This window comes from Eulemur rufifrons, chromosome 15 (genome assembly GCF_041146395.1).
Source record: "Eulemur rufifrons isolate Redbay chromosome 15, OSU_ERuf_1, whole genome shotgun sequence".
NCBI classification, from domain to species: Eukaryota; Metazoa; Chordata; class Mammalia; order Primates; family Lemuridae; genus Eulemur; species Eulemur rufifrons.
Genome location: NC_090997.1, coordinates 4,411,299 through 4,423,676, shown reverse-complemented (window position 1 = coordinate 4,423,676; position 12,378 = coordinate 4,411,299). Strand labels below are relative to the sequence as shown.

Sequence of the window (12,378 nt, the reverse complement as noted above, 5' to 3'; positions counted from 1 at the left end):
GCCGTTGGTGCTTGGCGGGTGTGTGCAGGCGGAATCACTGAATGAACGTGCTGTGTGCCATGTGCTCGGGGCGCCGCGCGCACTCACACACAGACGTCCTTGGAATCCATCTTCATTATTGCTCGAGCCCGGAAGCAGCTTTTGTCTTTCCCCACGTGGCATGGGCCTGCTCGTCACTTCAGAAGCCAGAGAGAGGGGGAGGGAGGAGGCCTGTTCATACACTCCCCCTCAGTCTCTCACTCCTTACGTAAGCTGAGGCTTCCTGGGTGCCAGCTGCAGGCACACTGTGTGTCGCCTGGACAGGCATGAGACCTTTCCTCCTGGGGGCGCCCAGCCAGCTGAGCACTTTCCACACATCTTCTGCCTTCTCTGCTGCTGCCTCCGGGACGCGGTGGTTCTTGACTGGTGTTCGGGGGTGGGATCCACACCTGCCCAACACAGCAGGACGAGGGGGGCTCGGAGGGGGGTTGAACTGACGAGCAGACAGAGAAGTGCAGCGCCAGGAGGCTGTGCCTGGTGCCCCTGGAGCAGCTGCGCTCAGGGCTGTGGGAGGCTGAGCAGACTCTCTGGAGGATGCAGGCTCAGGGAGGGCTGCCTGGAGGAGGTGACATTTGGGCCTTGATGAACAGGGGGGTTTTGGTGTGAGAAGAAGAGATCGTGGGCTCTGGGAGCAGAAGACAGGCAGAGGGGAAAGAGACCGACAGACGGGCCTAGAGCAGGACGCCTGTGGTTGGGCAGGTTCTGCTGGAATCTGGGTTCTTGCTGGCTCTTGCCCCACAGGGATGTGACACAAGATGGGGTGTCCCCAGCACCTAGAACAGTGCTCAGCACACAGGAGGTGCCCGGGTGAGGGAGGCGGACAGGCGGAGCAGCTGGCACGGGGCGGGCACTGCTGCCTCCCTCCCCTCTTGGCGCTGCTGGGAGGGGAGCATGTAAATGGAGCACCCCCTCCCGCCCCAGCCAGGCTGCGGGACAGTGAGAGCTGATGTCAGAGCCCCCTTGGGCCAGGTTGTCACAGTCACCTGCTTAGATGCAGACATGGCCTCCTGCCCTGCCTGTGGCGTCCCCATGGGGGTCCCTGGCCCCTACCCCTCCTCAGCCCCTCCTTTCTGGGACAGAGCAGGAGAGCCCTGGAGAGCCTGTTAGCATTCCCAGGACGTCCCCATGACAATGACAACGATGTGACTATGGAGAGAGCTCGGGATGGGAGTGGGGAGGCAGAGAGTCCTAGGAGGTAAAAAAACAGGTCAGAGAGGAAGAGGAGAGAGAAAGTTTAGTGGGAGGGCTCGCCTTTCAGGGGGACAGTGCCCTGCCAGGCGCTGCTCTGAGGACCTTGCATGAATTCCCTCGTGCGACCCTGCGACCCCCACAACCTTATGACACGGTTATTATAATTACTCCCATTTTGTAGCTGGAGCAACTGAGGTCTGGGGAGGTGAAGTCACTTTCCCAAGTTCTCCCAGCTGGTGGGTGGCAGAGCTGGGATTTGAACTAAAGCCATTTAGCTCCCAAGTCTCTGCTTGAAATCTCCCCGGGAAGCGCGGGAGGGCCTGGGGCTGAGGAGGGAGGCCAGGAGGAGGGCGGGTGGGGGCTGGGAGGTGGGACCATGGGAGGAGACTGGCTCGTCCCCCCGCCCCTGTCAGGGGCCTGTCATCCTCCACTCCCACCCCAGCATCTCAGGGACTGTTGGGGGCAGAGCAGGGGCTTCTGGAAGCAGGGCCCGGGCCTCCACTCAACAATTGTCACCTGTTGGCCAATTTGTTTCTTCTTCTTCCTCAGGTCTCAGGTCCCCAACCCGATCCTTTGAAGCAGGTCCCGGACGCTATCATAGGACTTCCTGCCTCAGTATTTCTGTACATGTCTCAGCTGGGGACAGTTTTGCCTCCCACCCAGGGGACATTTGGCAGTGTCTGGAGACATTTTTGGTTGTCACAACTGCGGGTGGGGAGGGTGCGACTGGTATTAGTGGTAAAGGCCAGCGATGCTGTAAACACCTTCTGAAGCGCAGGACAGTGCCCCCGTCACGGGCTTCACCTCCCGCAGAGTTCAATAGCGCGGCGAGAGACCCTGCTCTAAAAGATAAGGTCTCTTAAAAGCAAAGCAACCCGCCACAACGAATCGCATTCTCAGACCTCAAAAGTAACAATAATTTAAAAATGAATCATGAAATACCGCATCAGTTCACATTTCGGAGGGTGCTGTCTTCATGCTAAGTGTTCTCTGAGGCAGCGAGGACCCGGCTTGATTTCGGACCCTGCTGGCTGAGCAGGAGGGGACACGTACTCGTGTGCATTCGGGGTGGTTGGCCTTCCAAACAGGCGGCACATGTGCATGGCTCTGCCCGGAAACATACAAAGGGCAGAGCTGCTGTCCCCCCTGCCCCAGCCGCCTGGGTCCCTCCCGCTGGACAAGCCCACAGTGTGTCCCCGACAGGGCGAGCGCCACCCCACCCCCACGACAGGCCCCTTCCGTCTGCACCCACTTCCTTGTGGCTGTTCTTACCCGCAACGACTCGGAGACAATCCAGAGCCGCATGGAAACATCCTGCCCTGTTCTTTTTCACAGCTGCGTAGTGTTCCTCGCACCACTGTGATGTCCTTAACATCCCCGCCCCCCCCCGCCCCCGCCATGGACACATAGCTTGTTTCCAAAATTTGACTGTTCCGAGCAGTGCCACAGTGAGTAATGTAGTACGTGCGCTTTCATAGAGACCACAGGCTGCATTTTATGGAGGAGTTAACCTTCAGTTGCTCAGAAAACGGAAAAGACCAATCCACTGCTCCCCCAACTCCCATCCTCTCCCCGGAAGGCCCCAGGGATTTGGGTCTGTGGGGGGAGGGAGTGCGGGGCCGCCCGGCTGGCTGGGGATGGCATCACAGGGGCTCAGCCGGCCGTGCCCTTTGGGCAATGGGCATCCTTAGTGGAGGGTGACCCCACGGCCCCTGGTCAGTCTTCCCGTTGGTCACTTGTCCCTGTATTCAGTGGCTGTTAGACCCACTGGGTGTTGACCCTCCCCTCCCCCACTTGGCTCCAGCCACTCTGGCCTTTCGCTCTGCCACCCCCACACCAAGCTGGTTCCCTGGGGACCTGCTGCTCCCTGGCTCGGACACCTGCCCAGCCTTGCCACGCTGCTCTGCCTGGCTGTCACCTGCCCAGGAGGCCTTTCCCAGCCTTCCCACCTGCCCAGTTGGCCGTCCCATCCCCTTAGGCCACTGTCGGGGGCCTCATTGCCATGCGGAAAGGTCCTGGTCACTTGCTGGCTTGCTGGGCTCCGCTCCTCCCACTAGAAGGAAGCTCCATGCGTATCTTGTCTATGGCTGTCTTCGGCGCTTAGGACAAAAGAGATGCTCAGAAAAGTCTGTTGCCATGAGTAGAGTTGATTGTCTAGGTATTGGAGTCGGGCTTCTAGGTCGGCAAAACCTCTGCCTCCATCCTGAGGAAGGGGCGCTGTCTGGTCTGGGAGGAGGTCCCCAGGGATAGGGACACCCCAGGCGTTGGCCATGGGTGACCTCTTGCCTGCGGCACCCCCAACCTTCCTGTCCCGGGGCATTCCCTGCCGTCAGTTGCCACAGGCCTGACGTCCTGGCCAGGACTGAATCCTAAGGATTCCTTAGAGGGATAAACTCTCAGATTAGCTGGATCAATATGCACCGGCCCAGCCCCCGCACCCTGGCCTCCTGGGCAGGGCAGAGGGCACACAGGAAGGGGGAGAGTCCGTGTGGGACAAGGGGGCGGGTCAAGCGCACAGGCCACTGACCAGCCCTGGGAAGCCCGCGTGGCGCCCTGGAGATGGGGAGGGGGCCGGGGAGGAGGGTCCACAGTGCCCCTCTGTTCCCTGGGGATGGCTGGGTGTCACTACAGGAGGCAGGGGCACCTCAAAGGCAGCCCTACCTCTGCCTGGGGTGGGGGCAGGTGGGGGCAGTGGGGGCAGGAGGGTGCTACAGCTGGCGAGCTAGGTGGGAGGAGGCCTGGGTCTGCTCTGCTGCTGAGACGCTGTGGGACCCCCAGGCCTGTACCCATCTGGAGCCAGCGTCCCAGGCTACAGGGAGAAGGGACTTGCTGCACCCCTGCCCCCTGCCTCCTGGGTGTCCGTCCTCGGGGGTAGAGTGAGGGGTGGGGAGCTGGAAGCCGGGCTCTGCCTCCTTTGAGTTGAGCAGGAGGAAGGAGCCTGAGCCCGCAGGGAGCTATGGGGACAAAGTCTGCTGGGCAGGGCCAGGAAGGGCTGCCTGGGGGTGCAGGAAGGACGAAATGACTCCTCAGGGCCCCTCTTGACACCCGAGTCCGACCCCTAACCCCAGGCTGAATCCTCTCATCCGCCTGGGGATTTTCCCTGGGCTGGGATCTTGTAGCTCTTTATGTAAACTGAGGCACCCAGAGGCTCCTGGGGTGGGTGTGTGTGTGTGTGTGTGTGTATTCATGTGTATATATGTGTATGTGTTTATATGTGTGTACATGTGTTTACATGTTTGTGGGGGATTGGGGTGTCCTTGGAGACCACTGGGTGCAGGACCAGCTGGGAGACTTCCTGGAGGAGGAGGGTTGATGCTGCCACACCAGTCCTTTCTCGACCTGATGCCAGCCTCACCCCTGCTGGGGAGGGACAGGATCAGGGAGAGTTGAGTGGGAGGCAGGTGACATGGGGACCCTGGCTGGAGCCAGAGGCAGGGCTGGCCAATCACTTGCCCACCCGTTCTGGGCCGCAGTTTCCTCCTCTGCTGAGTGAGGCTAGGGCCTGTCCTGTCAATGCCACGGGGTCTGCTGCAGGGTGAGAGGAGGCAGCGCCCTCGGGGAGGGTGCACGGGGGCGGTCCCAAGCTGTGTGGACTGGAGGGAGGTTGGCGTGTGGGGGTGTGGTGCTGGCTGGGCAGTGGGTGCCAGCCGCCCTCTCAGCAGCCCCTCTCGCCCGCCAGATACCCCAGATCAGCTACGCCTCCACAGCCCCCGACCTGAGTGACAACAGCCGCTACGACTTCTTCTCCCGCGTGGTGCCCTCGGACACGTACCAGGCCCAGGCCATGGTGGACATCGTGCGTGCCCTCAAGTGGAACTACGTGTCCACGCTGGCCTCGGAGGGCAGCTATGGCGAGAGTGGCGTGGAGGCCTTCATCCAGAAGTCCCGCGAGGATGGTGAGTCAGGCGCCTGGCTGCAGGGCCATGCTGGGCACAGGGTGGGGCTGGGGGGTCGCAGCAAGGTGACCAAGCCGTCTGGCTGCCCCCACGTGGGCCTCAGCCTCTTCTTTGAGCAGTGGGGTTTGGCCCATGGCCTCGCCGGGCACTGGGTCGGTGGTATGCGGTGGGCGGGAGGCCTTGGCGGACGTGGCCGTGTGGATGAAGGGACTGTCAACACCCTGGCGTGGGGGCCAGGGGGCCAGCACCCCCTCAGCATAGAGGAAGGGAGGGGTGCTGACGGAGGGGCCTTGTTTGAGGGGGCGTCAGGGACAGGGGAGGTGGGTGGCCAGCCAGGCAGGGGTGCCGGAGGAGTGGGGAATTCGGAGTCCCTACAACGGAGCTGTCTGTGGTGGGGGGAGGGGCTGGGCGGGTATGTCTCCCATTAGCGGGGGGCCTGCGCTGGTTTGGGCTCAGTGAGGGAGGTGTCCCTGTGGGTGGGGTCTGAGGAGCTCCAGCAGGGGATTCGCTCTCCTCGAGGTCTCCCCCACATTCCTTGATGCCACTTGCCCCCATTAAACTCACTGCATTACCTTAAACTGCTGTCCTCAGACACTCCAGTGACAGCTTCCAGGCATTGCCAGCGATAAGTGGCTGAGTGGTAACAAGGGCTAACACCTTGGCAGGCGACAGCAGCAGCCTAGCAGGGCCCCGCAGCCTGGGTCGCTCTGCCCCTCTGCCCTGCCTGGTCTCTTCCAAGGCCCTATCTAAACAGCTCGCCTGGTGCCCTCGACCTTGGGTGATGGCGTCTGTATATTTATACCCTCATGGCCCCAGGACTCTAATTGCTTTTCCTGAGGACCACGGAGTGTCCAGAGGCCAGCGCTGGTAACACCCTGCGGGCACAATCCTACTATAAGTCTCGGATAAGCCCCTTTAATTGTGCGGCTGAAGCTGCGTGGGTGCCTGCACCCAGTGGGGGGTGGCAGGTGGTGGGCAGTGGGCCAGCGCTGGCTGACGGCTGAGGCTCCAGGCCACCCCCACCCCAGCGGCCGGGCCAGAGGGGAAGCAGGGTGAGCAGGAGCCCCCCCAACCCCGGGCCGGCTGGCAGCAGCACCCTGGGACACCGGCTGACACGGCCAGGGCCCCAGAGCCACAGCCCCCGCCCTCTGGCTGCCCACGTGTCCTTTCTCCCTTTGCGAGATGCGGGCACCTCCCTCTGGGCTGTGCCCCCACCCCGCTCTGCCGGTTCTTGTCCTCTCCAGTGGCTTGAACCCTTCTCCAAATAAGCCTTTTCTGTTTAAGGTGTGGCCTCTGCAGGATCTGGGGACAAAGGCACAGTATGAGGGAAGGGACCGAGTGTCCAGAGTCTTAGAGTTCAATTGTGTGCAGTCCCTGCCCTCAGGGACCCAGAAGCCAGCCGGGCTCTCATGTGGCCCTCCCTCTGTGCCCAGCAGTCCCTGCCCTCCGAGGCGGGCGCTGCTTTGCCTCGTTTTACAGAAGCAGCCTGGGCACCAGGTCACACGGCGAGTCAGAGGTGGAGAAGGGATTTGAACCCAGGCAGGCTGGCTCCGGGGCTAGAGGTGGCAACCGTTTTGTGTTCTTACCTGCTCTATCTTCTGCCCCCTTGCTGAGGCCCACGTGGGCCACCCCTGTGGCAGTGCTGGTTGTGACAGCGGCACACACAAAGCCTGGAGGGTCAGGAGAGGCCTGGGATAGGGTCAGGGCATTGTGTTTCGGCTGCAGGTAAGACTATTGTTTGAAATTTTTATAAACTGCTGATCAGGTGTCGGGTGGTTAGAAAAAATAAAATCTACCCAAGATTTTCTGAAAGGACCTCGTAGCCTAGAAAAATAAGAGAACCCGCCGCTGAGCCGGGCCTGCGGCTCTGGCGCTCCTGTGCTGGCAGGGGCGTCTGTCAGTGCCCGCCGCCCCCAGTGTGCCGTCCCCACGTGGCCCAGGGCCTGGCTTCCCACCCGGCTGGGCCTCCGAGTCCCCAGACCCTCCTGCAGCCACCCATGCCAGGGTGCGACAGCCCCCGGGGGCCTGGCTGGGCCTGCCCGGGGTCCAGGCAGCTAGGGGTCCTCGCCGCACCTGCGAAATGAAATTTGATTTGGAGGAACGTCTTTGGACGGGTGAAAAGGAAAGGAGAGATCGAGCCGAGCTCCAGATGGCCAAATTGAAACCAGAATTGAGCAGCCGGTAGAAAGAGGCCGCTGTACCTTGTAGCCTAATCCCTGCGAAAGATTAAAGATGTCTTTGGCCGTATAGTGTATTGATTCGTCCTCTGAAGTATAAATCATCTGTGAGTTGCTCAGAGGAGCGCTGGGGAGGGGTGGCGGGAAGGGCACACTCGCCAGGCTGGGCTTTGCACCTCCGAGTTGTGGTGACCCAGTCCTGAGTGCCTACTGTGTGCTGGGCTCGGGGTCCTTCAGAGGAGCATAATTATACCCATTTTATAGATGAGGAAAGTGAGGCCAGAGAGGGTAGGTCACTTTCCCAAGGCCACATAGCCAGAATGTGGGGGAGCTGGGATAGTAACCTAGCTCTGTCCTGTGGGCAGGGAGCCCCCGGATGGTACTTGAGATGGCCCATCGCCCACCGGGTCATCGCCCACCCTGTCCACTCATGCTTGGGGCAGTCCTGCGGCCCTGGACCGAGCCCTGCCTGTGTCTGACTACCATGGGCCTTGCTGATAGCTCTGTGGGCCAGGTGTTTCTGTCCCCATTTTGCAGATGGGAGAACTGAGACTCAGAGACGTGCGATGGCTTGCCCAGGGTCGCACAGTGAGGTGTCGGAGCAGGACTTGGAGCTAGGGCTGTCAGTCCCGGTCCTGTGCCCCACACACTGTCTCCTCCCGCTTGCGTGCAGAAGCAGCAGCGCGTGGCTCTGTCAGACGTGGACTCTAGCTTGGCCACGTACTGGCTATGTGGTCTGGGAAAGTCAGCCATTCTGGGCTCAGGTTTCTCATCTGTGAAATGGGGATAAAACAGGTTGTCGTCAGAGTGAGACGTGCTCCGCGCACATGGAGGTGGGAGCTCAGGAATGCACACTGGAAGGTTATTACTCAGAGTCCCAGCCCTCCCTGGTCCCCGGCCAGTCCTGGGGAGCCCCGGGGGGGACTGGAAGACCCAAGGGCCATGCTGTGCCCTAAGCAGGCTGCAGGCATGTCCAGGGACAGGGCTAGGGACCAAACCACAGGAGCCCAGGCTAGCCTGGTTCTCCCAGGGTAGCTGGTGTGGTGGCGAGCGGTGGCCGGGGCAGGACACTGTGCGCGTGTGTGGGCCTGCTGGCTGTGGCCAGGGCTGCAGCTGCCCCAGGGAAGGCAAGGAGGCTGCCCTTCCCTCCTTGGCAGCACAACCAGGCCAGGATTAGACATGCAGAGCAGGCCTCGCCTGGGCTCTGGAGGTAACGCGGGTGAGTCACCTGAGGATGGGGAGAGACAGGTGGCGGGCGAGGGGGCGGCACAAATGTGGGCGCAGATGTCGTGGTGCCCCCTGGTGCCCCCTGGTGCCCCCTGCCCACCATCGTGGGCACTCCTAGGGTTTGGGATCTGGAGCATGAACTTTTATATCCCCTTTGCCTTTCCATACCTGTGGGGTGCTATTGTGAGCCTCAGTTTACCTGCACTGATGCCCCCATTTCACAGATGAGGAAAACCAAAGCTCAGGATGTTAAGGGGCTTGGCTAAGGTCACGTGAAAGTGGCAAGTGTCAGAGCCCAGGGCTCCCGTGTGCGTGTGCGTAGCTGGCGAGGGGATGATATTGGTAGGTAACAGTGATGGAGCCCTCCTCTGGCCCGGGTTAGTACATATGACCTCATTTCTCTCTCATGACAGCTCCACTGTACAGATGGCCAGACTGAGGCTCAGAGAGTTTAAGTAGCTCTCCTGAGGCCACACAGCTAGAAAGGAGCAGGGGCAGGATTTGACTCCAGCAGATGGTCGCCGCAGCCACTGAGCGGTGCCACCTCTGGTGCACGTGGCAGGAAGGCCTCTCCATGGGGTCACCCCGGGAGTGAATCCAGCACGCCTGGGCACATCCAGGCCTGAGCCCAAGGGTGGGAACAAGAGGGCCTCTCTGGGTGTGGCGGGAAGGAGTGTAAGGGCTCAGGCCTGGTCCTTGGAAGAAGTCATATCTGCACGCGGGAAGTTCCGGAGCCTCTCCTCCTGCCTGCGTCATCGCTGCGTCCCCCATTGGTATTCCAGAGGCGCGGGTGAGTCGAGCTGTGGCTGCTCCGACCTCCAGCTCCGACTCCCCGGGCTGAGCACCAGACCTGCATCCAGATGCCTCAGGGCCCGGCTGGGAGAGTGTGCTGGGGCGGCCGAGGCCAGGCCGGGCGGCTCCTCGTGCAGCCGGGCTGTGCAGTTCTCCAGGCACAGCTTCCCTGGCTGCACACGGGCGCCGCCCGTGGAGGATCTGTGCTACCCAGAGGGGCTCTGGGACATTGGCCCAGGGCACCCCCAGGATCCAGAGACTCCTCAGGGTGGCACTTGGGGGGCCCACTGCCCTTTCTGCTGCCTTTCCCTCACTCCCTGACCTCGCTGCCTCCCTGGCTCTGTCCCCCACACCAGCCTCCTCCCGCTCCTCAAATGCGCCGGGCATGAGCCCGCCTCAGGGCCTTTGCACCGGCTGGCCTCTCTGCTGGGGAAGCTCTTTCTCCGCCTGTCCGTGCAGCCCACATCCTCGGTGCGTTCAGGTGTCTTCTCGGACGTCCCCTCTTCAGAGAGGCCTCCCTGACCTCCCCGTTAGGAACAGCCCCTTCCCGGGGAAGCTCTGCATTCCTGAGACCCTGCTCTGTTTTTCTTTATAGCACCAGACTAGAAAATTTTTATTTGTTTATGGTCCATAAGGGCAGAGACTTTTGCCCGTTCTGTGCTCTGCTGCATGTCCAGCAGCTAGCGCAGCCCCGGCACCAGCAGCCGCTCAGCAACTGTTTGTGGATGTCACAAAACCCAGCCCCAGCGACTCGCTTCTTTAGCCCTTCTCCCAGCCACGAGGGCAAACCGACTGGCAGGGCGTAGGCACTGAGGCTGGGTCAGGCTGCCTGGGACCCCCAGGCTGCTCCCATCCTCTAGTGACTCACTGAGGACAGAAATCCTTTCCCGGAGGCACAGGGCAGGGAGTGGGAAGGCAGGGACCATCAGCGCTACATCTCGGGGACATGTGGGGTCGCTCCCCTCAGTCCTCACTGTGGTCCGGCCCGGTGCCTCTTCCTGCGGCGTGTGCCCTGGAGGTCAGGAGTGCCAGAGGCTCTCCCAGCTGGCCGGCTTCCTGGATGTATTTCCGGGCCCTGCTCTCAGGCCCGCTCGGGGGCGTGGGAGGGACAGTGCTCAGCCGGACCGGCACCTGCTCTGCGCGCAGTAGGTGCTCTGCGCCCGAGTAACCAGATAGAGGGTTGTGATGACGCACCGACTGAGGCGAAGAGACACGCTGCAGGGCTCAGCGCTGCAGCCCAGCGGGGCGCGGGGAGGGGAGGAAGGGCGTGCCGGGTGGGGGACAGCATGAGCTGTTGGACGTAGGAATGGACAAAGCAGATGGCACCCAGGGAGGGGCTTGGCCTGGTGCTGGTGGCTGTGGGGCTGAGGAGAGTTTCTTTTAGGACAAACCCTGTATTTTAAAAAATTTTTTGGCACCTGGGGCTGTGTCTGCTTGGCTGAGGGAGTATATGGGTGCATGCCCATAGAGTCCACCTGCTGCGCCCACCCGCTCAGGGCCCGGAGGGGTCCTCCCCACCCATCAAGGCTCAGTGCTAAGCCCCTTCTCCCTGCGGGGCCTCCCTCGTCTGCCCTCCCCCTTGGTGGCGCAGTTGGGGTCCGGGGCGTCTTCCCCTGGGCTCCCTGGGAAGCCCGGTCACATGGGCTCCAGCTGCTGAAACTTCCCTCTACCTCTTGCCCTGACTCGGGGCTCCCAGGGCAGGGAGGGACTGCCCCCCTCAGCTCTGCCCCCACCCTCCCTGCACGTGGCAGGGCCTCAGTAGATGTTTGGTGACGGAGTAGACAGATGAGCACCCTGATGCCCTGGGGCATGTCACTGTCCTTTTGGGACGTCCTTCTCGCACCTGTGGCAGGAGGGTAGTTTACCTCCAAGGTGAGGCCACGTGGACGGCTGTGTGGCCACTCACTCCAGCCTTCCTTCATACGAGCAAAGGCACGTTCCCCACTATTCTGGCCCATCCTGAAGACACCCTCAGATATTTGCCGTAAATTGCTTACTTAGTGCGTCTCTCCGAGAGTGCTGGAAAGGCAGACATCCCATGAGGCCTAAAGGAGCAGATGTCAAATGGTGGCCCTCCAGGACTTGGTGTTTTTGTTCAGGAGTGAAGGGGGCCCTGTGCATGGTGGCAGAGGCTGTCAGGTGATTGGCATGAGCCGAGGGCTGGGGGTGCAGCCAGGGGAGGGGGAGAGGCAGGAAGGGGCACTGCCACTGGCTTTAGCTTGGTATATCTGAGTGTTGGTGGCTTTTAGCAGCTTCTGGGGGAGATCTCTGTGCTCTCCCACCGGTGCCTTCTGGAGTCACGACCTGGGGACCCTGCAGCCCGAGGCCCAGCGTGCTGTACCCTCTGACCATTCTCCTAGGACAGGGGTGGGCCCTGCCACACCGCCGGTCACCCCCATTCTCGACCTGAAACCCATTGTTCTTCCATTGCCCTTGTCTGCCCCCTGGTCACTCTGCCGTGGGTGGAAATTAAGTGGACCAGGCTTGGCGCCCCCTCCAAGCCACGAGGCCCACTGCGTGCCAGTTGGGGCTCCTTGCCAGGGCTTGGAGACTGGCAAGGTGTTTGCATTAGTGTGACTGCTTGCGATTGCCAGGCCAGTCTCTGTCCCGCTGTGAGGTGAGCCCTGCGCTTGCCTGGCCGCCGGGGGGCCACTCGGATTCCTCTGCACTCTGGCCTGCGTGGGGCCTGACAGCTCTGGGTTTTGTGCGTCCCCTGGGTGGGGTGTCATCAGGCCTGCTGCTTTTCTTTCAGTGCAGCCACCCTTCCTGGCTCTCTCGGCCTCGTCTCTGGTGTGCTCGCCCTGGCACACCATGATGGGGACACGCTCCCGTCTGCGTTCACCTCTAAGCTTGACGGGGACGACAGGAGGGAGATGTCAGACGCTGAGCCCTTCTGCTCTGAATTTGCATCCCTTCCCTCTCGGACAGGAAGCCGCGTTTTCTGTCACCGGACTCCTTTGTGGAACGTGTTTGAAGATTCCTTTGGGGTTTAAAAAAATTCCCTTTGCTGCTTGCAGCCCCTTTGTGGCTTTCCCCCTCTGAATCCTGTCTTTCTC

The 12,378-nt window shown here is 61.5% G+C and overlaps 1 protein-coding gene across 3 annotated transcripts in view; it reads left to right on the top strand.

Annotated features, from left to right (window-relative positions):
- Positions 1–12,378, top strand: part of GRM4 (glutamate metabotropic receptor 4) — a 97,592-nt gene that overhangs the window by 32,975 nt on the left and 52,239 nt on the right. For all 3 annotated transcript variants that reach the window (XM_069488903.1, XM_069488901.1, XM_069488904.1), the window contains exon 2: positions 4,910–5,126. In XM_069488903.1, the coding sequence (XP_069345004.1) occupies positions 4,910–5,126 (217 nt within the window). The remainder of the gene's footprint in view (positions 1–4,909; positions 5,127–12,378) is intronic.